At 41.5% G+C, this 26,350-nt stretch overlaps 1 protein-coding gene and 1 long non-coding RNA gene across 3 annotated transcripts in view; one reads left to right on the forward strand and one right to left on the reverse strand.

Moving 5' to 3' along the window:
• ATP5F1C (ATP synthase F1 subunit gamma) lies at positions 1-20,165 on the forward strand. 2 transcript variants are annotated; one of them, XM_032152085.2, is made up of 10 exons: positions 1-143; positions 7,970-8,004; positions 8,898-9,029; positions 10,831-11,035; positions 11,603-11,746; positions 11,858-11,922; positions 14,098-14,253; positions 15,121-15,217; positions 19,337-19,373; positions 20,023-20,165. In XM_032152085.2, the coding sequence occupies exons 1-9, from the start codon at positions 88-90 to the stop codon at positions 19,341-19,343; spliced, it is 897 nt and encodes a 298-aa protein (XP_032007976.1). In that variant the 5' UTR covers positions 1-87; the 3' UTR covers positions 19,344-19,373; positions 20,023-20,165. The 2 variants fall into 2 exon arrangements, with proteins under 2 accessions (XP_032007976.1, XP_032008061.1); XM_032152170.2 differs by lacking the exon at positions 19,337-19,373.
• LOC131381968 (uncharacterized) overlaps positions 11,152-26,350 on the reverse strand; it is a 19,782-nt gene continuing 4,583 nt past the window's right edge. The window contains exons 3-4 of the long non-coding RNA XR_009211079.1: positions 20,819-20,897; positions 11,152-11,332 (exon numbers count right to left, since the gene is read on the reverse strand). This is a non-coding gene — a long non-coding RNA (uncharacterized LOC131381968). The remainder of the gene's footprint in view (positions 11,333-20,818; positions 20,898-26,350) is intronic.

Genomic DNA, 26,350 nt, shown 5'->3' on the forward strand with positions numbered 1-26,350 from the left:
GAGCGAGGTGGGAGGGGCGCGCTGGGGAGCTTCTGCGCGTGCGCTCTGAGGCCTGCCTGACCGACCTTCAGCAGGGCTGCGGCTACCATGTTCTCTCGCGCGGGCGTCGCTGGGCTGTCGGCCTGGACCTTGCAGCCGCAATGGTATGGCAGCTTGCGGGAAGATCGGCAGGACCGCAAGGGATGGAAGAGCTTGGGCACGGGGCAAGGAGGAGGAGATGGGCGCGGGGGCAGATCTGGGGTTGCAGGGCCTAGCTGGGCCCCTGGCCCCTCGGAGGCGCCGGGTAGCGGGGGCTGCAGGAAGCGGCTCTGAGGCCGGCAAGGCGTGCGCAGGGCCGAGCTCCGGCGGAGCAAGGTCCCGCCCCGTTCCCTGAGGTCGGAGGGCCACCTGGGACCTCGGGACTGCGGCCTGAGTCCAAACTGACGTCTGGGCGGTCTTGAGTTCCCTCAGCTAATCAGCACTTCCTGAGCTTCCACTGCGAGCCAGGCCCCCAGTCTCAGGGCCTGCAAGGTGACGGGAGCCTGAGCAATAGCCCAGGGGAAGGTTAAGTTGTGCTTTTTGTCCTTGACGTCCTTTGAAACCCTCCAGTGCTGGACAGAGTGACCCTTTAAGATTCGATCGAGTCAGAGAGCGCGGCCGTCGAGCACCTCCTGTGTTGCAGACGCTTTGCTGGGTGCTGCAACAGCAAAGGCGAACATCCTAGATGCCTCTGAGGGTGGTTTTGGTGCAGAAGGGACCGTACAGATCTGTCTGAGGGCGGGGAAGGGAAGGACACCTAGCACTACCTTGAAACCACTTGCTGAAACCGTAACCCTGCAAGGTCATGAAATTGCCCCCAGGTCCTGGAGGAGGAGTTCCGTGGGCTTTAAGTGCCATTTGTTAACTGACAGGCAGCTAAAGGGTGCCACGAGCCTCGAGAATTTTAAACATTAGTTCCGGGTAGGGGGACCTGGGCTGGGGGAAATGCATATTAGAAGGCCTGGGAATGGGCAGGTAAAAGTTGGTTTGTGGGTGGTGCTGTTCAGTTTTGAAGCTTGACAGAATCTGGAAGAATTTCAGACACGCTGCTAAGGGGATTATAGGCTGTTTCGTAGCAATTCCCTGCTCTTAACAGTATGGAGGATTTCTAAGGCGCTACAGTGCTAAACTAGATTTTTGTATCCTAATTTATATGAAGGGACCATAAATCATTAGTAGAAATAAATATGTTTTTCATTAAGCAAATAACTGATAGTAATATATGAGATTTTCAGAATGAAATCTGATGTGAATTAGCCACATAAAATTTTTGGTGGCTTGGCCTTGGAAGTCAGATTTTTTTTTCTCTAATATGGAAAAAGAACATTCATGGGAATTAAAAGGTCACTGTAGTTGAATTCTCAGTTGTATGGATTGTCCCACTTGTTAACCAGTCAGCAGACATTAGCTGAGTGCTTGCACTGCACCCGGTGGTACTTGGAAAGTGCCAAAATATGATGGTGAACAAATAGATAAGGTCTCAGTCAGTTTCCTGGGACAGTGCCTGGCATGCTGTGGTGCTCTGCGAACATCAGCTCTGTCCTTACCTTCTTGCCACGCATTAATGTTATCTGTCAGTATTTTTAGAACCTTAGTTTCTAAGTTGATCTTTAAAAAAGTGGAAAGAGTTTCTGAAACAAAGACAATATTTTACAAAAAATCCTAGAAATATCTTTTTTTAAAGCACCTGTAAGATAATTTGAAGCTCTTTTAGTGAAGGATCGTTTTAAATAAGAGCTCTCAGTTCCAGACAACTACTGTTAGGAGCTTAAATCGGAACCTCAATCAGCATATAAAGATCCTAATCCTGACCTTAATCCCTTTGGAATATTGGTTTTAAATCGTCAATCAACAGTGTTCCACTATGAAAGCATATTCTGTCCTCTTCTTTTCATGTATTCCTTCACTCCTGGTGCTTAATGTCTTTCCTGCCCCTTCCGCCATTTCTCTTCCCGTGAATTATAATTGCCTTTTGAATTCAGAAATTAAAACCACTCCACAGAATTAATTTGGAAGGGGAAAAAAAGACCTTTGTCTTAACGAACCATGAAGAGGCATATTTCCATGCTTCTGTCTGGATTACTGGAAGTTTTTTAAAGTACAATTTGTTATTGTTTTAGTTTTTGTTTTCAGAGAGGTTACCATACTAACATAAACTAAACCTTAGGCTTACTTAAATTCACAGTGGTTATTTTAATAGTTGTTAGAGTATTGGCAAAATACTCTAACGTTTTGAAAATTAAACCTTTTTTTTAAAGCATCATATAAGAAAATGGAAATTAAAAATTTGAGAGAAAGAGTCCCAGATTTTACCGTCTTCAAATTTGGGAAAAACATATTTCTATTTCTTAGAGTTCAGTAGTCTGTAAAATGGAACTGCTTTATAATAACGTGTCAGTAGTCATAAACTACATACACTGAAAAGGAGATGGCATTTCAGGAGAGAAAAGACAAATTGTCATCTGAGACCATGAGGGCAGATATTTACTAGTAAATGTAAAAAATGTGAGGCAGCAGAGTGTAGTACTGTATGAAGAGAGAGACTCTGTAGCCAGCCCTGAAGGGCTCAATTCAGACGGCAGGGATTGAATTCTGATTGCCACTTAGCAGCTCTGTGACCTTGGGCGGGTTACTTAGTGTCTGTGCCACCAGTTCCTCATCTGTCAAATATATGCAATAAAAGCGCACAATTCAGTGGGTTAGTGTGAGGATTAGAGTATTTGCAAAGCATGTAGGACAATGGGAGAAATGCTGATAGGGATCCAAATGCTGTATATCAGTAGAGAAATGAAGAGTTTTTAAGTACAGTTTCTACATCAAATGTAATGTAGGAAAAGAAGATGCAGTCGGGCTGGGCGCAGTGGTTTACGCCTGTAATCCCAGCACTTTGAGAGGCCAAGGCGGGCGGATCACAAGGTCAGGAGATCAAGACCATACTGGCCAACATGGTGAAACCCTGTCTCTACTAAAAATACAAAAATTAGCCAGACGTGGTGGTACGCATCTGTAGCCCCAGCTACTCAGGAGGCTGAGGCAGGAGAATTGCTTGAACCCGAGAGGCGGAGGTTGCAGTGAGCTGAGATCGTGCCACTGCATTCCAGCCTGGTGACAGAGTGAGACTCCATCTCAAAAAAAAAAAAAAAACAATGATGCAGTCATGGGTGTGGGTTAGATAAGCGTGAAGGAGTCAGTTTTTGCTGGTGGCAGGTAATGGAGTTTTACACATTTAATAATAGAATTAGAGTCACTTCATAATTTTCTTTTCCTTGAGAATTAGCCAATGTTGCTTCCTTTTTAAGTTTTTATGTATCTTAATATACTCCTTGAAAATCTCTCAAACTGTAGTTTCTTGGAAGGGTGTCATTCCTGACTCCCTCCTCCACTGCCTTCGTCAGCTGTTGTAACAGTGCTGTGGGATCATGGTAGATAGTGGTAATCCACAGTCCATTTGATTCCCCCTCCGCTGTGTTTCTTAGTCTCCTGAGGATCTCAGGACGTGCAATGATTCAGAGCTTTAGCTCCTCATTTGCAAAACTTTTATATTTAATAAAGGAAGCTATCCCTAAAGAGAGTTCAATTAGCTCATCACTGTTCTTACTCAAATTGTACCTAAAAATTAAAGTAGTGACATAGACATCTTCAGAATTAATGAAAGCTAAACATGAGAGTGCTTTAAAACACATGAAATTAGGGCAAATGCATAGCATTATCACAAAAGATGCTACCTCTTCATACCTCTGACTTGGAGTACTTAAGGAAACCAAAACATTCTGTGTTTGTCCAAATATGGTACACAATTCAAGTTTGTTCCATATGGTATTCTCTGACTAGAAACTTGTGTCAGTTGAAGTGTCTGCCTAAAACAATAATATCCAAGAGTGACTTGTTATAACCAATAAATTTTGTGTTCAGGGAGAAAAGTCATTACTACACCAAAAAAGGAAGGTTGGCCAAAAACTGGTATTACTTTTCAAGTGTGATTATGAAAAGCTGTTGTAGTAGAACAGTCATGGCAGGTAGTTTGTGCTCTGAAATAACAGAGCTTGTCAGGATTTGCCAGCTTTTATCTTTTCCTTTAGTAGATTCATTCTTAAAACCAAACCTAATATTTTTTGTGCTGTAGTGGGAGAATCACCTGAGCCCAGGAAGTTGAGACTGCAGGGAGCCATGATCACACCACTGCACTCTAGCCTGGGTGAGGGGAGTCAGACCCTGTCTTCAAACCCCAAAAAACAAAGATCCACTCTTTTTGTTATATAGTTCTATGGATTTGGACAAATGCATAATGACATGTATCTACCATTACAATATCATGCCAAAGAGCTTCACTGCCCTAAAAATCCCTCGTCTACTCTCCCCAAAACCCTGACAACCACTTCTCTCAACTATTGCTAGATCCTCGGCTTTTCTGGCATGTCATATAGCCAGAATCATACAGTATTTGGTCTTTTTCAGATGGCCTTCTCTCCCTTAGCAGTATGCACTTAAGGTTTCTCCATGCCTTTTTATAACTTAATAGCTCCTTTGTGGTTTTGGCAAATAATAGTCCATTGTATGGATGTATCAGAGTTAGATTATCTATTCATGTATTGAAGGACATCTGGGTTGCTTCCAACTTTTGGCATCATGAATGAAGCTGCTTTACATGCTCTTGTGTAGGTTTTATGTGGACATAACTTTTCATCTCAGTTGGGTAAGTTAAGACTAGGTTTAGCTTTGTAAAAAACTACCAGAACATCTTCCCAAGTGGCTGTGTACTATTTTACATTCCTGCTAGCCATCAATGACAGTTCCTTTTGCTCCACATCCTCATCATCGTTTGCTGGTCAGTTTCTTGGGTTTTATCCATTCTTGCAGGTGTGTAGTGATATCTTACTGTTTTAACTTGCAGTTCTCTAATGACATGGTACTGAGCATCATCTTACGTGCTTTTTGCCATCTGGTTGTTTTTTTTTTTTTTTTTTTTTTTGAGACAGAGCCTTGCTCTGTCACCCAGGTGGAATGCAATGGCACGATACTGCTCACCACAACCTCCACCTCCTGGGTTCAAGCGATGCTTCTGTCTCAGCCTCCTGAGTAGCTGGGATTTCAGGCACCCACCACCACGCCTGGCTAATTTTTTGTATTTTTAGTAGAGACGGGGTTTCACCATGTTGGTTAGGCTGGTCTCAGAACTCCTGACCTCGTGATCCGCCTGCCTTGGCCTCCCAAAGTGCTGGGATTATAGGCATGAGCCACCGCACCTGGCCCTGCCATCTGTTGATCTTTGGTGAAGTCTCCAGATCTTTTGCCCATTTTCTTATTTGGGTTGTTTGTTCTCTTACTGCATTTTAAGAGTTGTTTGTTTTGGATACAGGTCCTTTATCAGAGATGAGTTTTAGAAATATTTTCTCCCAGCCTGTGGATTGACTTTTCATTCTCTTCACAGTATTTTTCATAGGACAGAAGTTTTAAATTTCAATAAAGCCCAACTTATTTTTATCTGTCTTGGATCATGCTTTTGGTGTTGTGTTTAAAAACTCATTTCCAAACTCAAGGCACCTGGATTGTCTCCTGTGGTATCTTGTAGAAGTTTTATGGTTTGGCATTTTATATTTAGGCCTGTGATTCATTTTAAGTTAATTTTTATTAAATTTGTAAAGTCATTGTACAGATTAATATTTTTGCATATTAGTGTCCAGTTGTTCCAGTACCATTTGTTTGTTGAAAAGAATATCCTTTTTTCCTTGAATTGTTTTTGCTTTTTTATTACTGTAACTTTAGAGAAGGTCTTAAAGTCAGGTAGTGTCAGTCCTGACAATATTGTTTGACTTTTCTAGGTCTTTGGCCTTCCTATATAACCTTGAAAATCAGTTTATTGATATCCACAAAGTAGGTATCAACTAAAATCAAACTTGCTGAGATTTTAGTGGATTTTTAAAATTGTAAAACACATGGAACATGAAGTTTATCATTTTAACCATACAACTGTGTGTGGGCATTTTTAACTTCATACTCCAGTAGTTCAGGGCTGCTGTAGAGGAATGCAACTAGCTTTTTATATACACTAACCTTATATCCTGCAACCTTGTCATAAATGCTTATTGGTTCTAGAGGGGGTTATTTTTATTCTTTGGGATTTTCTACGTAGATAATCATGTCATCTATGAACAAGAACAGTTTTATTCCTTCCCTTCAAATTTCTGTGCCTCTTATTTTCTTGTCTTACTTCATTAGCTAAGACTTCCAGTATGATACTGAAGGAATGTGATGAGTGGGGATTTTCTTGTCTTGTTCCCAATCTTATGGGGAAAGCCCCTAGCCTCTCCCATTCAATCAGGGATTTTTTGTTTGTTTGTTTTTAGCAGGTTGAGGAAGTTCTCTATTCCTAGTTTGCTGAGAGACTTTATCATGAATGGATGTTAGATTTTGTTGGATGCTTTTTCTGCACCTATTGATTGTATGATTTTTTCTTTAACCTGTTGACATAATAGATTATATTATTTGATTTTTTAATATTGAACCAGCTTTGCATACCTGGAGTAAATCCCAAGTAGGGATGGTGTATAATTATTTTTAATACAGTGTTGGATTTGATTTGCTAATACACTGTTGAGGATTTTTGCCTCTAACCTATGCTCATGAGAGATATTAGTCGCTGTCCACCAAGGTCATTCAATTAGAGAAACCTTAGATCATTCTTACTGCTTTCCTTTCTACTACGAATGTACATGTGAAGAAGTTAAATGCTCGCAAATCTAGCCTCCTATTGCTTTGCCAGCATCTTCATCCAGGTTCTTGAGGTCTCTCGTGAGGCTGTGGCAGCCTACATCCCCATGTCTTTCGTGTTCATCAAAACTCCAACCTCATTTTACGCTTGTCACTGCCAAGTGAGATACTTTGCTGAAATACTAAACTGATTTGTGGGCTTATAAACATTCATTTCCCTACTAACCTACAAATAAGATTTAAACTGATTTGCTTTTTTTAATATTTGAAAATATTAATTATTTAAAGTAACAAACCCAACTCATGTCTCGAGCTTCCCCTTCTTCATTCCTCATTCTTTCCTGAACATGAATCCTCTTAAAATAACATCCTGTTCCCGAGAATCCCCTCCTTGTGTCTCTACTTTGTGCACACATTTCATCATACTCAATTCTCCTGTGTAGCTTTGCCTGCAAACGCAGGCACTTTGTATGGATTTGAAGGCAGAAAGATAATTAATATTTTTTAGCATGTCTTCCCCCATTAGGGCAGGAATTCTCTCATATTCATCTTTCACCAACATTTCATTTAAGTGTAATCATTTTGACTTCTGCACATTAGCATTTCAATTTTAAAGACTTGAAAAAAAATACTGAATTTTGTGTAAATGTAATTTTTCATGAACTTTGTTTATAAGGTAATAATATGTCAGAGACCATGTCGTGTTTACCAGTGCCTGGAATGTAGAGCATCTTGGTAAATGTTTATTGAGCTGAATTGAAAAAGTTAAGAATCAGTTTATATAAACTACTTTTACACATGTAGTCATGTTCGACTATATCATTGACTCTAAGTGTTACTGGAAGAGGTTGCTGTGAACTAAGGAAGTTTTTAGAGTGGCTGGCCTTGATTTGAAGTATAGTTGGGCAGCTTAACAAGGGGAGAGGCTTTTCTGTCATGGAAACAACATAAGCAAAGATATGGAGGTGGGAATAGAGCATGTGTGGGTCAATAGAGCATGTTGACTTCTGGGAAGGTGGTGTTACAGACAGGCCAAATAAAAGGAGGCCTTCAATACAGGGATTCGCACCACTACTAAGGGATTTAAATATATGCCTATTCATATACATTCTGAGTCCTGTATTTGATAGATTATTTCTTTATGGGGTATTCTTTAAATAAATATATTAACTCTGAAAGTTTTTCTTGTGCAATGGAACTATTTTTCAAAAAACTGAAACATTTTTAAAACTTTTATCTTCAGGATTCAAGTTCGAAATATGGCAACTTTGAAAGATAGTAAGTATGTTGTTTGTCTCAATATGTGAATTAAGAAAAACTAAATTTTGACAAATACAAATACTTTCAAAAATATACTGCTTCAGCCCATTGTATATTTGATGAAAACTGACCAAATGGATTTCCATTGTATGTTTGGGACATTGGACTTGTTCTGAAAAGGCCAGTAAGAAAGGACACCTGAGAAAGCTGTGTTCTGTTGTTTGTAGAATGATCATGATATAACTAGAAAAAACTATACCAGTGTGGGAAGGGGTAAATCATGTTATGGAATTATATATAAATCATGTTATGGAATATGTGGTTAAGGCAACTTTCAATACCATTTAATGTTTTAAATGTATATTATTGTCTTATGTTGCCATTTGCTTGTCCTAAGTAGTAGCTAGTCTTACCTTCCTTTTATTAGTACTATTTCTTTTTTTTTTTTTTTTTTTTTTTTTTTTTTTGAGACGGAGTCTCACTCTGTCACCCAGGCTGGAGCGCAGTGGCGCCATCTCGGCTCACTGCAAGCTCCGCCTCCTGGGTTCATGCCATTCTCCTGCCTCAGCTTCCCGAGTAGCTGGGACTACAGGTGCCCGCCACCATGCCTGGCTAATTTTTTGTATTTTTAGTAGAGATAGGGTTTCACCATGTTAGCCAAGATGGTCTTGATCTCCTGACCTCGTGATCCACCCGCCTCGGCCCCCCAAAGTGTTGGGATTACAGGTGTGAGCCACCGCGCCCGGCTATTAATACTAGTGCTAATGTTAAGACTGGTTTAGCATCACGCTGTTTATTGTTTATCTAAGTGCTCATTATTCTGCCTTGCACTTTAGAAAAATATTTCAATAAATTCACAAGGAAGTTATACTCTAATTCCTTTGTCTTAACACAGTACTTCTGTTTTTCAGTTACCAGGAGACTAAAGTCCATCAAAAACATCCAGAAAATTACCAAGTCTATGAAAATGGTAGCAGCAGCAAAATATGCCCGAGCTGAGAGAGAGCTGAAACCAGCTCGAATATATGGATTGGGATCTTTAGGTAAGGGAAGAGTGTAATTCACAAATTAGGAAGAACTGTTTCACACAAAGAAGACTACTGATGACTTATATTTAGAGCTTACAGTGATGTCAAGCCTATTCAAGTACTTGACATGTACTTATTTTTCATCTACATCCACTTGACACGTAATGGTAACAACCTATGTAGGTAGTACAGGTAGGGACTGTTAGAATCCCTGCTTTTCAGTGAGAAAAACTGAAGCATACGGAAGTTAAGTAACTTGCCTAAGATCACATATAAAAGGATGAAGAGCCTCTGTTTGGACCTATGTGGTTTGGTGTCAAGAGTCTGTGTATTTGTTAACCATTATACGTGACCATGTTAACTTTTAAAATATTCTGAAATTTTCCCACTTATTAAGTATACCATCAGAAGAACTTGGAAACCGTGCGTTAGATGCAAGGGCTTAATTTCATCCTATGACCTTGTAGTGTGGCATTTTAGGACTGCAGCGGGGGTGGGTGGGGGGCATTGCAGTGGAGAGCTGACCGAGTGATCATGGATATGACTTGTGATGGTGTTTTGAGAATCCAAATGATTTTGAAGAAGGAAGAGCAGCTGAGAACCTTCATTTTCAAGATAGTTAATCACCATTCTTATCTTTTCAAAAGGATGAAGACACTTTTCCTTCAGAAATTTATGTAATCCATCCTTAATTAGTCTTCTTAATAGAAAAGAGATGCAATATGGCAGTTTAAAAAGAATTTATATTGTGTTTTTAGATGCTTTTATACTTATTTGATTATGAATTTATCTTGGAAATAAAGTTGTAAAGAGCTAGAAATGGGAAAGAAGTTTCTATTTTAACTTGTAATTACATTCTTTCTCTTAACTTTTTTATGATTATGCTGTCTTATCCTGAGTTTAGGCCATCTAAAAGAATTTTTAACTTAAGGAAGATTTATGCATATTTGATAGTAAAGAAGGCCATGCAGTGAACCCCCTATTTATCTACCAAATCCTCAATATCTCAGCTTACAGCTATCCTTTGTTTTGTGTGTGTGTGTGTGTTTTGTTGTTGTTTTTGTTTTTTTGTGTGTTTTTTTTGAAATGGAGTCTCATTCTGTTGCCCAGGCTAGAGTACAGTGGTGCAATCTCAGCTCACTGTACAACCTCCCCCTCCCAGGCTCAAGCGATTCTTCTGCCTCAGCCTCCCCAGTAGCTGGGATTAACAGGCCCCCACCACCACACCTGGCTAATTTTTTTTTTTTTTTGAGACGGAGTCTCGCTCTGTTTCCCGGGCTGGAGTGCAGTGGCATAATCTCGGCTAGCTGCAAGCTCCGCCTCCTGGGTTCACACCATTCTACTGCCTCAGCCTCCCAAGTAGCTGGGACTACAGGCGCCCACCACCACACCCGGCTAATTTTTTTGTATTTTTACTAGAAACAGGGTTTCACCGTGGTCTCGATATCCTGACCTCGTGATCTGCCCACCTTGGCCTCCCAAAGTGCTGGGATTACAGACGTGAGCCACCGTGCCCAGCCAATTTTTGTGTTTTTAGTAGAGACGGGGTTTCACTACGTTGGCCAGGCTGGTCTCAAACTCCTGACCTCAGGTGATCTGCCCACCTTGGCCTCCCAAAGTGCTGGGATTACAGGCGTGAGCCACTGTGCCCGGCCTCAGCTTACGGCTGTCCTAAGAACACTTGCTTACACTAGGCAGTTGCCAGCTAAATTTAAATGCATATTTGGAAAATAACCAACTGCTTTGTAAATTAGAAATTTATTGTATTTAGTGTAAATTGCATATAAAAAAATTACCACTTTTGTTTGTTTTTAAGCTCTGTATGAAAAAGCTGATATCAAGGGGCCTGAAGACAAGAAGAAACACCTCCTTATTGGTGTGTCCTCAGATCGAGGACTGTGTGGTGCTATTCATTCCTCCATTGCTAAACAGATGAAAAGCGAGGTTGCCACACTAACAGCAGCTGGGAAAGAAGTTATGCTTGTTGGAATTGGTGACAAAATCAGGGGCATACTTTATAGGTAATTTAAATATATATTGTTTATTTTCATAAAGATGCAAGCACAAATAAATCTTCTCTCAAAAGTTTTGACAAACTCTCAAAACCTTCGTCAATAACAAGGTATATTCTTCGGGGCCTTTTTTGGTATATTCACAAGGGGGTGTTTGTTTCCCTTTTCTTTTTTCCAGGATATATTGGAACATTTCTGTTTTCCTTCCCCTGTTTTCTACCTTTGCTTCTTCATCCGGATCATAAGTTGAATGCCATGTGAATATCAAAAGCTATCGGCATTAAGCCGAGGAGGAGCTGTTACAGCCTGGAAATGTTAGCAATAGTTCATTGGGATTAGAAGGAGAGGAATAAAGGCAAAGAGAATATAAAACAGACCTCATTTTTAGTTCTTAGTTCTTCGCAGGTGCTGAAGGAAAGGAATTATGATAGTATGTGGAACAACTCAGGAAATCACCACCACCCGTACCCCAAAAGACCTGATCCATGGTGACAGTGTTTTCTCCTTCCCATCCCCTGTGCTCTTTCAGCAGAAATCTTGTTAAACTAGCTATGTGAGCTGTTGCTTTTCTTATAGGACTCATTCTGACCAGTTTCTGGTGGCATTCAAAGAAGTGGGAAGAAAGCCCCCCACTTTTGGAGATGCGTCAGTCATTGCCCTTGAATTACTAAATTCTGGATATGAATTTGATGAAGGCTCCATCATCTTTAATAAATTCAGGCAAGAAAGATTTAGAAATAACAGCTTTTTTATGTTCATGCTTTTGTTCATATTTCGAAATAACAGTTTAAAAATTATTTTGAGATTTACATTTGTTTTTGTCAATTCTAGGTCTGTCATCTCCTATAAGACAGAAGAAAAGCCCATCTTTTCCCTTAATACCGTTGCAAGTGCTGGTAAGTAGTTTTTCTGTGATACATATTTTTTGGCATGTAGAATGGAGAGATTTGTACACTAAGGCAGACAGGGTCAAGATATCTGGTGGTAGCTATAGCAAATGATTTGGGGCTGTTTCTTTTTTAGACGGAGTCTCGCTGTCTCCCAGGCTGGAGTGCAGTGGCACCATCTCGGCTCACTGCAAGTTCTGCCTCCTGGGTTCACGCCATTCTCCTGCCTCAGCCTCCCTAGTACCTGGCACTACAGGCACCCGCCACCAAGCCCGGCTAATTTTTTGTATTTTTAGTAGAGATGGGATTTCACCATGTTAGCCAGGATGGTCTCAAACTCCTGACCTCGTCATCCACCTGCCTCGGTCTCCCAAAGTGCTGGGATTACAGACATGAGCCCAGCCTTTTTTTTTTTTTTTTTTTTTTTTGAGACGGAGTCTCACTGTGTCACCCAGGCCGAAGTGCAGTGGCATGATCTCGGCTCACTGCAACCTCCGCCCCCCGGGTTCACGCCATTCTCCTGCCTCAGCCTCCCAAGTAGCTGGGATTACAGGTGCACGCCACCACGCCCAGCTAATTTTTGTATTTTTAGTAGAGACGGGGTTTCACCATGTTGGCCAGGCTGGTCTTGAACTTCTGCCCTCAAGTGATCCACCTGCCTTGGCCTCCCAAAGTGCTGGGATTACAGGCATGAGCCACTGCGCCTGGCCAATCTGGGGCTGTTTCTGAGAAGTGCCATCTCTTGACTTCCATGATACTTAATTCAGTCGTTGTTTGGTAACTCCTGCTCTATTCTGTCATTAATTGAAAAATCAGTATCTATTGAGGTTCATCATTAGATTTTTTGTCCTCAAGGATTGAAGAGCGTAGCTAGAAACTGGCTTTGCAATTTATGTTTGGGACCTCTAACTACAACACAACAGAAGCTCTAGAATAGAGAGTTGAACAGTGTTCACAGCAAATTTACATTGACCGACTCAATTCTCATGTTTTATTGTTGGAATAAAGTCATCATTGATCATTGAAGCATCCTGGAATAATATTCAGGAACTGATTGTAGTTTTCTAAGGCTTTTTTCCCTTGTATATACCATCTATTTTCTAATATTTCATTGATTTTCAAGTATGTACTTTACACGTTAATGTTTCTGAAATTGACATGGCTCTACCAGCCAATGGAACATCATTTATAATTGAGTACATTTTTTTCTCTCTTAATGAGAAATAAAGTAGGTGTTACAACCAGTACCATTTAATGAAATATAGTATTTTGATAATGTATAGTACTGTGTCACCACTTGACCCCAAAGAATGAATTTTGAAATGTACTTCTAAATTTCTACAACATTAAAACTACAATTCATATCAATTTCTAGTTCTCCCACTCTTTCATGTGCTTTGAAAGGTTTTCCCTCTCTCATTTTCCAGATTGATACATTCAGATTTCTTCAGTAATCAAATGACTAAGTTGGAATTACTGCACAGGTTGAGTATCCCTTGTGTGAATGCTTAGGACCAGAAATGTTTGGGATTTCAGAATATTTTCATATTTATAATGCAGTATCTTGGGGACAGGACCTGAGTGTGTACACCCTATACACATAGCCTGAAGGCAATTTTATGCAATATTTTAAAGAATTTTCTGCATCAAACAAAGTTTCAAATGCACCCCATCACACAAGGTCAGGTGTGGAATTTTCCACTTGTGGCATCATGGCAGTGCTCAAAATGTTTCAGATTTTGGAGCACTTCAGATTTTGGACTTTGGAATTAGGGATGCTCAACCTGTATTACACTATATTGGTTTCAATTCATTTTTTTTTTTTTTTATTGGAAAAAGCATTGAGTGCTTGCTGGCTTTGTAACAGGCACATGCTAATGCTGTCCAGAGGGCTTCATAATCACAAAATACAGTACAGTTATTTCAAATGTTGACCTAATTTTTCTAAAGTTACACATGTGGAGTAGAATATCAAATGCTTTATTTACACATTATATTTTGCTAAAAATATGCTATCATCTGTAGTTTGGAAATAGATGAAATTATTAGAACAGATTCATTTACCTTATCTTGCATTAATTTCTGCTCTGTAATTATAAAGGCGTTTTACACTGAAAAGCTGTCTTTGATGAATTAGTATTCATTCTATATAACTTCAAAGAAACTCATCACTTGTTTTAACAGAGAGCATGAGTATCTATGATGATATTGATGCTGATGTGCTGCAAAATTACCAAGAATACAATCTGGCCAACATCATCTACTACTCTCTGAAGGAGTCCACCACTAGTGAGCAGAGTGCCAGGATGACAGCCATGGACAATGCCAGCAAGAATGCTTGTAAGTACACAGTATGGACGGTGCCAGCAGGAATGCTTGTGAGCACACAGTGAAGCTCAGCTGAGAGGAGTCCGTTGCCAAGAGTAGCATCAACAATATTAACTCCCCCAAGGGCTGTGGCACTGTCCTGCTTTCCGGTCCTCGCAGGGGCCGAGAGGTGTACCGGCATTTCGGCAAGGCCCCAGGAACCCCGCACAGCCACACCAAACCCTACATCCGCTCCAAGGGCCGGAAGTTCGAGCGTGCCAGAGGCTGACGGGCCAGCCGAGGCTACAAAAACTAATCCTGGATCCTACTTTCTTATTAAAAAGATTTTTGAATGCTTAAAAAAAAAAAAAAAATTGGCCGGGCGCGGTGGCTCACGCTTGTAATCCCAGCACTTTGGGAGGCCGAGGCGGGCGGATCACGAGGTCAGGAGATCGAGACCACGGTGAAACCCCGTCTCTACTAAAAAATACAAAAAATTAGCCGGGCGTGGTGGCGGGCGCCTGTAGTCCCAGCTACTCGGAGAGGCTGAGGCAGGAGAATGGCGTGAACCCGGGAGGCGGAGCTTGCAGTGAGCCGAGATTGCGCCACTGCACTCCAGCCTGGGCGACAGAGCGAGACTCCGTCTCAAAAAAAAAAAAAAAAAAATTAACATAATATTCCTGTACCTGTAAGAAAGTATATCTTGATAGGTAGTTGATTTGCAAGTACTGTGAAAAGGTATCCTATGGAAGATGTAAAAATATCTTCATAACATTTTTTGAGAGGCCAATTTTGGTATCCAAAAATCTCTTATTTTTAAATTAAGCAACAGAAGTTAGTTAACAAGTTATTCTACTCTAGTTTCAGATTTTTTATGTAATCTTTTTGTTTTGTTTGTAGCTGAGATGATTGACAAGTTGACATTGACATTCAACCGTACCCGCCAAGCTGTCATCACAAAAGAGTTGATTGAAATTATCTCTGGTGCTGCCGCTCTGTAAGTAATTGTAGATTGTTGCCTTCAGAGAATTTTTTTTCCTCTTGCTGTGTCTGCTTGTTTGGATGCTTAAAAGTTTTTTGTCTTTGTCTTCTGAAGTTGAAATGACTCATTGCTGAATCTTGCATCCTAACTCTTACGCTATAAAGATGTGGTAAAAATGGGATCTCTTTGGTTTATTTTTATTGTTTCAGCTGGAAACACTCGGGCTTAGTTTTCAGTTTTCTAAAGGATTAGGAATGGGATGTGGATAATTCAGTATCATTTATGAAATCTTTTTTTGGAATTTAAACAATTGTAAGCCAAGCTTTCTGAATTACAGGGCTAGTTTCAGATTTGGTTTTACATAAATCTATAAACCATTGCATGTTGGGAAGGTCCAGGAATTTTTTTAATCATTGTTTTCTATATCAGTACCAAAAGATAGTATATCCATCCCTCAGTATCTGCAGTGGATTGGTTCCAGAACTCTCTCTCACCTCCCCCAGGATACCAAAATCTGAAGATGCTCAAGTCCCTGAAATAAAATAGCACAGTACTACATATAACAAATGCACATCCTCTCGTATACTTTTAATCATCTCTAGTTATAATGCTATGTAAATAGTTGTTGTATTGGTTTTTGTTTTTATTATTTTACCATTATTTTTGTCTTTTTTCCAAATATTTTACATCGGCTGTTGGTTGAATCCATGGATACTGAGGGCCAACTATATACTGCTTTCCTCAAGAAAATTTCTTAGTTGTTGAAAAACTTCAATGTTTATGAAAAAAAGGTTAAGATAATGGGAATTTTATTCAAAAAGTTATTAAGTTGAATACCCACTATGTGCACAGTACACTGCTAGACACAGTGTTAAGGATGTGATTCTCTCTTTTAAGGCACTTATATTCTAATAGGATAAGAAACATACAAGTAATTGTGATTAGATAAAATGTGTAGTAATTTCTTTTTGACTCGTTCCTTCTTACTCCTACTAATCAGTTACCATGCTCTTTAAGTTTTACCTTCTAACTATCTCTTGAATCTTCCCCCTTCTTTATGCCCACTTAATGCAGATCCTTGTCATTTCTTTCCTGGGTTCAAAAAGGTAATTATTTGAGTGCCCCTTAAGTGTCAGGCCCTGTGCTAGACACTGAGGATATAGTGGTAACAGTATTTGCCTTCAGAGAGTTCAGTCTTAACAGTAAAGGCAGACACTAAATAAGAAATCACAGCAGAACAGAGGTTACTAAACTGTGGCCTGGAGCTAAGAATGGGTTCTACATTTTTAAAGGGATATAAGAAAAAGGAGAGTGATAGTGTGTGACCCACAGAGCATAAAATACTTACTGTGTGGCCCTTCACAGAAAAAAATTTGCCTATTTTTGTGACAGTGTTATGAGGAAAATAACAAAATCCATTCTCTGTTATACAATCATTCTGCAGAAACACTCGATGTATGTGATCCTATATTTTCTGGTCACCAGCACTCTTCCCAGTCCAGTCTCTTACCATTACCATTTCTCACATCCTTGAACCTCAGCCACCTTGATCTATTTCCAGATCTACAGATTCGTCACTCTTTCTCACGGCCAGGGAGTGGCATGTGCTGCAGCCTGAAGAGCCACTATTTCTTCCCTTGCTCCCTTGATTCTTCATCTGACTGCCTCCTGTGTATCCTTCCTTACTCAGCTGGGGGAATCCTTTCTTCCAGAAAACACTCCTTCCTTCAGTCTGAGTGAGGCAGCCTTCTGTAGCATCCTGTCTTCCATTTAGCTTAGCTTTTACAGCCTTGTATCAGGAATCGGCTTTTTATTTGTCTGTGTGCTCCTCGAGACTAGGATGGGACCATATCTTCTTCACTTTTGTGTCCCCATTGCCTGGTACATACCTCCTTTGTGAATGTTGAATGAATGAATGAAATGCCATGTTTGTTCAGAACTGGAAGTTCAGAAGAGGGACAAATAACATTTTATTGGGTGTATGAAAATGTGGGCCCATGGTTTTACGAGTCAGGGAAAAGTTCATCACTATTTAAAGTGTTCCTTAAGTGTTACCTTTCAAGGGCAGAAACTGGGCAGAATGCCAGAGAGACACAACTAGAACTGATTGAGCCAACAGAGACCTTTGTGTAAGTTGTCAGTTGGATCCATCAGCCTTGCTATCCTAAGCATTCTTCTTCTCTTATTTTACTTTCTAAGCACAGCTGTGTTAGGACTAACCCATTCACAGCCTGGTCACCAATGTTCTATTCGCATCACAGAATACTGCCTCATGGTGTCTAGCTTGATGAACTTGGTTAGGATACTCTCTCTGTTACTCAGCTTTGTCATCTGTAACATGGGGACTAATACAAGGACTAAAACCTTCTGTTAGCCATTATCCTTCTTGCCATCTACCCCATGTTAAAGCCAGGCTGATTTGTTCTTGGATCTTAAGTGTGAGAAAGCCTGGGGGAAGGAGCCACATTCTGAAGGTTTCTGGGCTGTGTGAGATCCGGAGAACCCAAGGGGGATTTTTTGCTCTTGAAAAACGAATGTTAGCTATGACCTATGATGATACAACTTCTGCAAAATTGAGGACCAGCCTGTTTCTTCATTAGAAATGCAGGAAACCTGGCTGGGTGCAGTGGCTGATGCCTGTAATCCCAGCACTTTGGGAGGCCGAGGTGGGCAGATCACAAGGTCAGGAGATCGAGACCATCCTGGCTAACTTGGTGAAACCCTGTCTCTACTAAAAATACAAAAAATTAGCCGGGTGTGGTGGTGAGCGCCTGTAGTCCCAGCTACTCGGGAGTCTGAGGCAGGAGAATGGCATGAACCCGGTTGGCGGAGCTTGCAGTGAGCTGAGATTGCGCCACTGCACTCCAGCCTGGGCAAAAGAGCGAGACTCCGTCTCAAAAAAAAAAAAAGAAAGAAAGAAATGCAGGAAACCTATTTAAAAGTAACAAAATCAGCTGGGTGCATTGGCTCATGTTGGCTCATGCTTGTAATCTCAGCATTTTGGGAGACCGAAGCGAGTGGATTGCTTGAGCCCAGGAGTTCAAGACAAGCCTGAGCAATATCGCAAGACCCCATCTCTACAAAAATGAAAAAATTAGCCAGGCCTGGTGGCATGTGCCTATTGTCCTAGCTACTCAGGAAACTGAGGCAGGAGGATTGCTTGAACCCGGGAGTTTTAAGCTGCAGTGAGCTATGATCGTGCCACTGCACAAAACCAAGAATTTAGAAAAAGGAATCCACATAATTGGAAATTGAGTGTTAAGTTTTTGCTTCCTAGGAAGGTAGTCTAAATCCTTATACAAAAACTTAGCTATGCAGTACCAAGGTTGGATTGCTTGTGAATGGGCTTGCATGCTCTGTAACCTATCAGTTATTATGAATCAAGACTTGAATATTTAAACATATTTGGAAAAGAAAAAGATCAAAAAACAAAACAAAATAAACATATTTGGCTATTTAGTAATACAATTAAGAACATGAGTAAACCACAGTATTCGAGGTCCAAGTATTAGCTGCCAGCCTAAAAACTCTAAATATGGCCGGGCGCGGTGGCTCACACCTGTAATCCCAGCACTTTGGGAGGCCGAGGCGGGTGGATCACCTGAGGTCAGGAGTTCCAGACCAGCCTGGCCAACATGGCAAAACCCCGTCTCTACTAAAAAAGTACAAAAATTAGCTGGGCATGGTGGCAGGCACCTGTAATCCTAGATACTCGGGAGGCTGAGGCGGGAGAATCACTTGAACCTGGGAGGAGGTCGCAGTGAGCTGAGATCATGCCACTGCACTCCAGCCTGGGCAACAGAACGAGACTCCATCTCCAAAAAAAATACCTCTAAATATATTGTGTTAATTTATAGAAAAATTGTAATTTAAATTACATATTCATAGTCTTTCCTACTTGCATGAGCATGTTTTTATTGCTTCTAACCTGGATTGAAATCTATGACTTTTTATAACAGTCATTGAGTCTGTTTCAAACGAATCTTGTGGTAAGTATTTTTGCATGATATACTCAAGGTATCAAGTTTAACAATTGACTTTTTTTCATTGAAAAGCATATGTGATTAACTAGCATGGATTGCTTCTTGACCTGCTTGTTTTGTGTTTGTCTTTTTCTTCTAATATAATAACCAGGGATTAATGAAAATCAAGTTCCATCCTCAGAGAAGAGGTAAAGTTCACACATTCTTCCCATGACTGTTCAGAAAAGAAACCTATTCAGATATAAGTGAAGCTAATTTAGTAATCCTAGAATTGTCCTCTGAGAGATTTAGATGGATGGGCCACTTCACAGTAGCAGCCAACTCACAGGAGCACCTGGGCAATGCTAGTGGACTTTTTTGTAGTGAGTGTGTTGATCATAGAAAATGTAGATATAAGGAAATAAACTTTGAGGATAGAGAATTAACATTATTTTGAGATATTATATATAGGTTGGTGAAGAGTGGTGGTTGTCACACTTTATGGTCTCAGGACCCCTTAATGTCTGATTGATCTAGCAGAAGCCAGCTAGATTTTCATCTGTCTCTATTCACTTTGTTGTGATGTCATGGATCATGTGGCCTCTGGAAAACTCTACTGTATACTCGAGAATGAGAATAAAACAGGCAAAATAACATTATCATGAAAATAGTTTTGCCCTCATGAACACCATGAAAGGTTCCCCAGACCAAAATTTTAGTACCACTGGTATAGAGTAACACTTTATTGTGTAAATTCAGTTCTCGGTACCCCACTTAAATATGTATTATTATCTCTTGACATTATTTTCCCAAAAAATGCTGTTTGATTTTTTACTTGTTCTGTACTTTGTTTTTCAGGTAAAGAAGGAAAATTCAGCCAGTTGATCTTGTTTTTAGCTTACTGCTGTCTTTGTCCGAAGAAACTGTTCCTCCATTATTTGAATTAATGAAGACAGCAAGATATTTGTAAATTATCTTACAATAAACAACTTAAAATAAAATCATTGTTTTTCTTATATATAAGAACAATAGATACAGTTTTTGAAATGAGATGATACTAAAACATTTAAAAATATTAATATGCTACTATTAGAATTTTTTAGTAGAAGACAATTTAAGAGGCTCTTTTGGTTTGATAGTGCTCCACTGACCTTAAAATGTCTAGCCTCCATGGGGACAAGGTAGAGGGAAAGGGCTGCAGCCACAGCCTCAGCCCGGTTCTGTGCCTTAGTACAGCCTTAAAGAACGTCAATAAGGCCAGGCACAGTGGCTCATGCCTGCAGTCCTAACACTTTGGGAGACTGAGACTCAAGGTGGATCACTTGAGGTCAGGAATTTGAGACCAGCCTGGCCAACATGGTGAAACCCTGTTTCTACTAAAAACAAAAAAAAAATACAAAAATGGTGCGCACTTGTAATCCCAGCTACTCAGGAGGCTGAGGCAGGAGGATTGCTTAAACCTGGGAGGCAGAGGTTGCAGTGAGCTGAGATCGTGCCAGTGTACTCCAGCCTGGGCAACAGAGCAAGACTCTGTTCCAAAAAAATGCCACTGGACGCATTTGCTTGGAATTCTGGATACAAAATTCCAAGCATATACTTACTCTAACTTATTTAAAACATCTTTTCTAAACACTGAGAAAAGTACGATACTCACATTTAGATCACCATTAAGATTAGATGCCTGCGTTGATTCCACACTCCGAGTTGGCCATGCCAAAATTTCAGGTTTTTCCCTATTTGTTTAAAATTGAGAACTTAGGTTTTTTTTTTTTAATTACAAAAGTAATATATATAAATTCCAAAATACATAAAATTATAAACAATATAAAACCCATTCTTAACAAGCTCTTTTAAAAACGAATGCATGTATTTAGAATGGATTCTTTAAATATTTACAACTATATTCATAGTAATGAATAAAAAGGTTTAGTGAACTGACCCGAGCTTCAAAGTCATTTTCTAACTCCCCTCAAAGTTTTCAGGAGCCACTTCTGAAGGGGTTGGTGGCTGAGGCTAGGAGAAAGAAACAGCTCACAACTAAGCAATCAGATGGAAGTGTAGTGTGAACCAATACCAGATACCTTTTGGGAATGTTAGCAACAAACCACGTGCCTCTGGAGGCTGTGTGTGTGTGTGTGTGTGTGTGTGCACGCGCGCGTGCACGCCACTATACCTGGCTAATTTTTTTAATTTTTTTTTTTTTAGAGATGGGGTCTTGCTATTTCGCCCAGGCTGGTCTTGAACTCCTGGGCTCAAGTGATCCTCCTTAGCCCTGCAAAGTGCTGGAATTACAGGTGTGAGCCACCATGCCCATCCTGTGCTTCTAAGCTTGGTTTGGCCCGCCTCCAGTTTCCAGGACAGCAGAACACATCTGTGAGGGTGAATTGAGTGTCCTAGACACCATGGAAGGAGGAAAAGCAGGAATTTGAAATCAGTCAACATAAGTAAGAATAATCTGTGTTTGAACTGGAATACTAGCTCAGCCCTTACCAGCTGTGACCTTGGGCAAGTTACTTAATCTTTCAGTTTTATCATCTATAAGGTGGAGATTAAAAGATTGTTAGGATTAAATGAGCTAATATTTTTAAATATCGAGAATCTGACAGGGAGTAAGTGCTATATTCTTGGTTAAATGTCTGCTCTATGTAAAATTAATCATCAGCTCCCTGTAGCATTTAGTGATGCTCTTCTGTGTACTGGCACTCTGACTCTCTGAAGATACAATGTTAACAAAATGCCTCCTTGCAGGAGCTTACAGTCTGGAGGGAACACAAGCAAATGACAGAATGTGGTAAGTTACAATTGGTGAGCCACAGGAGAGACACTGACTCAGTTTGGGAACAGATGAAGGGGACTGAGAAGGCCATCCAGCTTGGAGGAAGGGAGGTCTAAACAGTCCTCAAGGACCAGTGACCAACAGTAGAAATTAAACTACTAGAGCTAACTGGTGGGGAGGGAAGGCATTTCAGGCCAAGAATGCAGAAAAAGCAAAGACCAAAATCTGTTCAAATGCACATTCTGAAAACTGCTAATACAGAGAACGAGAAAGGCAAGATAAATCTGGAAAGGTGAGTGTACCATGCTGTGTGGTTTAGACATGTAGGAAGGAATCAAAGAGTAAGCTTGAAATTTTCCTCCAACTTCTGTCTTCTCCTTTTGCTAAGTGGCATAACACAGTGCAATTACAGTGATAAATGTCCACTGGTAAGGTTTATTACATAATTCAAACTGCTATTTTTTTTTTTTTTTTTTTTTTTGAGATGAGGTCTGGCTCTATCGCCCAGGCTGGAGTGCAGTGGCAGGATCTTGGCTTACTGCAACCTTCACCACCTGGGCTCAAGCCATCCTCCCACCTCAGCCTCCCGAGTAACTGGGACTACACCATGCCTGGCTGATTTTTGTATTTTTAGTAGAGACAAGGTTTTGCCATGTTGCCCAGGCTGGTCTGGAACTCCTGGCCTCAGTGATCTGCCTGGCTCGGCCTCCTGAGGTGCTGGGATTACAGGCGTGAGCCACTGCTCCTGGCTATCCTATTTTCTGCAAACACCTACACGGTACCTAAAGGGCTAGGTCTGTTAATTTTAATATTCTAGGATTGAGTTTCCATCATTACAACTGTTACCTATAATGTTCCCTTTAGGGAACTGTTTCTCTGTGTGCTTTAATATGGAATAGTTGAAGCTTTCAGAAACTTTATTATCATTATTCAAAACTCTGTACATGAAGCTGAAGAACTGCAGTCACTGAGCTCCTCCTGGCACCAACTGAAGAAAAAGTGCTGCCATTGGCTGAAGTTGGGCTCACTGGTCTTCAACTGTAACCCTCGTCAGCACTGACCGCTACGCCCCTGTACTTGCCTTTCGCACATTGCTCTTGGTTCTTTTCCTCGTCCACCAAGATAGAATGATGAGGATCAGTCCTCTTGGATGAGTCTGAGTTCTGATCTCAGGAAGAAATTTCATTCTACAGATCTCGTGCCCCACTAAGCTGTGTGCAGTCTCACTGCTAAAGAAGCAGCTGCTCTCCATTTCTGCCACTCCTGCTCCTGAACAGGTTCCTGATTCCTGGCCTCCACTGTTCACTTCTAGTTACTGTCTTCAAATAGTGGCTTCACTGAGACATCATCCACATGCCATGAAATTCACCCTTCTAACTTCTACCACTCTGGTTTTTCATATATTCACGGAGTTGTGCTCTAATCCACTGTCTGTATCATTGCAAGATGAATTGTGCTAAAAGGCATTATTGAAATATGACTAACTGCTAGGTACTATTTACTAGTGAGTGAGATGAACACAGATCCTGCCTCCACCCCCGCAAAGTATACAGCAAAGAATAGATGATTTTAGTTTTGGACATCCCTCAAACATTAATTACATTTGAGTTATATATTGGACATCCAAGCAGACATTAGTCATTAGATGCAGTTAGCTACGCACTAGGAACTGGCACTCAGGAACAATCCGAGATAAAGTGTTATATTAAGGAGTCATCTTTACACAGCTAATGATGAAACCACTGAGGTGAATCCTATGAAAAGAACAAACACTGTAAAAGCAGACAAAAGCTGCCAGGCATGGCAGCTCATGCCTGTAATCCCAGCAGTTTGGGAGGCCGAGGTGGGCAAATCACTTGAGCCCAGCAGTTTGAGACCAGCCTCAGCAACATAGCAAAACCCGTCTCTACAAAAAAGACAAAAATGAGCCAGGCATGGTGACATGTGCCTGTGGTCCCAGCTACTCAGGAGCCTGAGGCAGAAGGATTGCTTGAACCTGGGAGGTCGAGGCTGCAGTGAGCTATCACCGGGCATGATGGTACGTGCCTGTAATCCCAGCTATTTGGGAGTCTGAGGCAGGAGAATCGCTTGAACCCGGGAGGCAGAGGTTGCAATGAGCTGAGATCGTACCACTTCACTTCACTTGCTCTGGGTAACAGAGCAAGACTCTGTCTCAAAAAAAAAAAAAAAGAAAAAAAAAAGTAATAAAAGGCAAAGACATTGCAGGATAAATCTTTGATATTGAAGCCAGGTTTCTCACTTTGGGAGAGACAGGATATGCAAATAGGACATGGGAGGAGGAAAGGGATATGTAATTTTAGACTTGAATTAGAGGCATCTGTGTGTACTTTGCACTTCAAAAGTACACATATTGCTGGGTGCAGTGGCTCACACCTGTAATCCCAGCACTTTAGGAGGCCGAGGTGGGCGGATCACCTGAGGTCCGGAGTTAGAGACCAGCCTGGCCAACATGGTGAAACCCCATCTGTACTAAAAATACAAAAAATTAGCCGGGCTAGGTGGCGCGCGCCTGTAATCCCAGCTACTTGGGAGACTGAGGCAGGAGAATCGCTTGAACCCAGGAGGCAGAGGTTGTGGTGAGCCGAGACCAGCCATTGCACTCCAGCCTGGGTGACAGAGCGAGACTCCCATCTCAAAAAAAAAAGATACATATTTTTTGGTTCTTTCCACTACAAGGGCCCTGAAGCAATGATTTCCCTGTAGTAATGAAGGTCAGCTAGCACACATCTGGGTTCTAAATAATATTCCTTTCTAAGAAGAACCAGGGCTCCTCAGAGAGATGGCTACTTCCAAGCTTACAGCAAGGGAAGCACAAGGTGAGCCTGGAAAATCTACTAGCACCAAGTAGCAAGTCCCCCATGAATGATGGTGACACAGTACAAGAATACAGTGGCCAGCTGGAAAGGGCTCCCACTGGCCAAATACGGGACAATTTTAGCAGCAAGAGAATCACGAAGGTAATGGATCATGACACACCAGCTAAAGAAAAGAATCCATGCTGGGTGCAGTGGCTCATGCCTTGTAATCCCAGAACTTTGAGAGGCCAAGGCAGGCAGGAGTTACAGACCAGCCCGGCCAACATGGTGAAACCCCATCTCTACTAAAAAGACAAAAATTAGCCAGACATGGTGGTGCACGCCTATAATCCCAGCTACTTGGGAGGCTGAGACAGGAGAATTGCTTGAACCCGAGAGGCGGAGGTTGCAGTGAGCCAAGATCTCGCCATTGCACTTCAGCCTGGGCAACAAGAGCAAAACTCCGTCTCAAAAAAGAAATAAATAAATAAAATTTAAAGCCATAAAAGGCATTTGGGGACAATGGGAAAATCTGAACATGCACTTTATTTTGTGGGATATTATTGTGTCAATCTTAGTTTGCTGAGTGTGATCATGGTATTATGGGGTGGTGGGAGCTGTGATGCACCATCCAAATCCCCCTTCAGAAGGACCTTCCACTGGGAATGGTGGAAGCACACAGCCCCCAGCTGCCAACCCTCGTTGGAATTGCCTCAGCTGGAGATCGCCTTGCCCAAGGTCATGGCCCTCTCTGGAAGCACCCACATCCAGTGTCTGATCAGTATGAGAGTATAAAGACCCCCTGCCTGGCTCAGGACACTGCAAAGGGCCATTCCAGCCTTACAGCTCTCTGTGGGCTTGACTGAGGCCTTTGTGAGCTGCAGCCCAATGTCTCCCTATCCCAGTCCTGCTCTCTCCCCTTTCCCGTCCCCCCCTTTCCCATCCCCCTTCCTCTCCCTTCCACCTTTCCTCCTCAACCTCTCCCCATCCCTTCCCCTCCCCAAACCCCTCCCTTCTCAACACTGCCCTTCCCTAGTCCTGCTTCCTGCCTGCCCTCTTCTCTCTGCCGGGCAGTGACCCCAAGAGCCCTCCTCTGAGGTTAATCTTCATCTCAGAGACAGCCTCCTGGGGAGTCCAACTTGGGACATTTGGTGCCGGAGGGGTCTAAGAGAGCAGATGCAAAGATGGGATTTTGGAGCTGGATTCCCCCACTGGCTGGCGGTGAGGACTTCAGTATGGGTGGTGGATGGAGCACAGAGGTGCTACCTGACACAAGGTAGCAGCTCCTGAATATGCAACTCTTAAAACTTCCACCAGGGGGTGAGCAGGGTGGTATAACAGTGGAAGCAAGCTGGGACAACGTATGAATGTACCAGATATTTGAGAAATACGGAGCTCATGGGACCTCAAAAATAATAGAAACCAGGTGGCAATACTTAACTGTTTAGCAGTCTGAAGCCAAGTGAATGCAATTATGCATGAGAGCAATCAGAGGGGTGTGGGCTTACCTGGTGAGTTACAGGGATGGTTCATAGAATAAGGGGTTCCTGGGCGAAATGGATGGACGCCAACATGTGGGCTACTCAATCTGGTC

The sequence above is a fragment of the Hylobates moloch genome, unplaced genomic scaffold (assembly GCF_009828535.3).
Source record: "Hylobates moloch isolate HMO894 unplaced genomic scaffold, HMol_V3 SCAFFOLD_2, whole genome shotgun sequence".
Lineage (NCBI taxonomy): Eukaryota > Metazoa > Chordata > Mammalia > Primates > Hylobatidae > Hylobates > Hylobates moloch.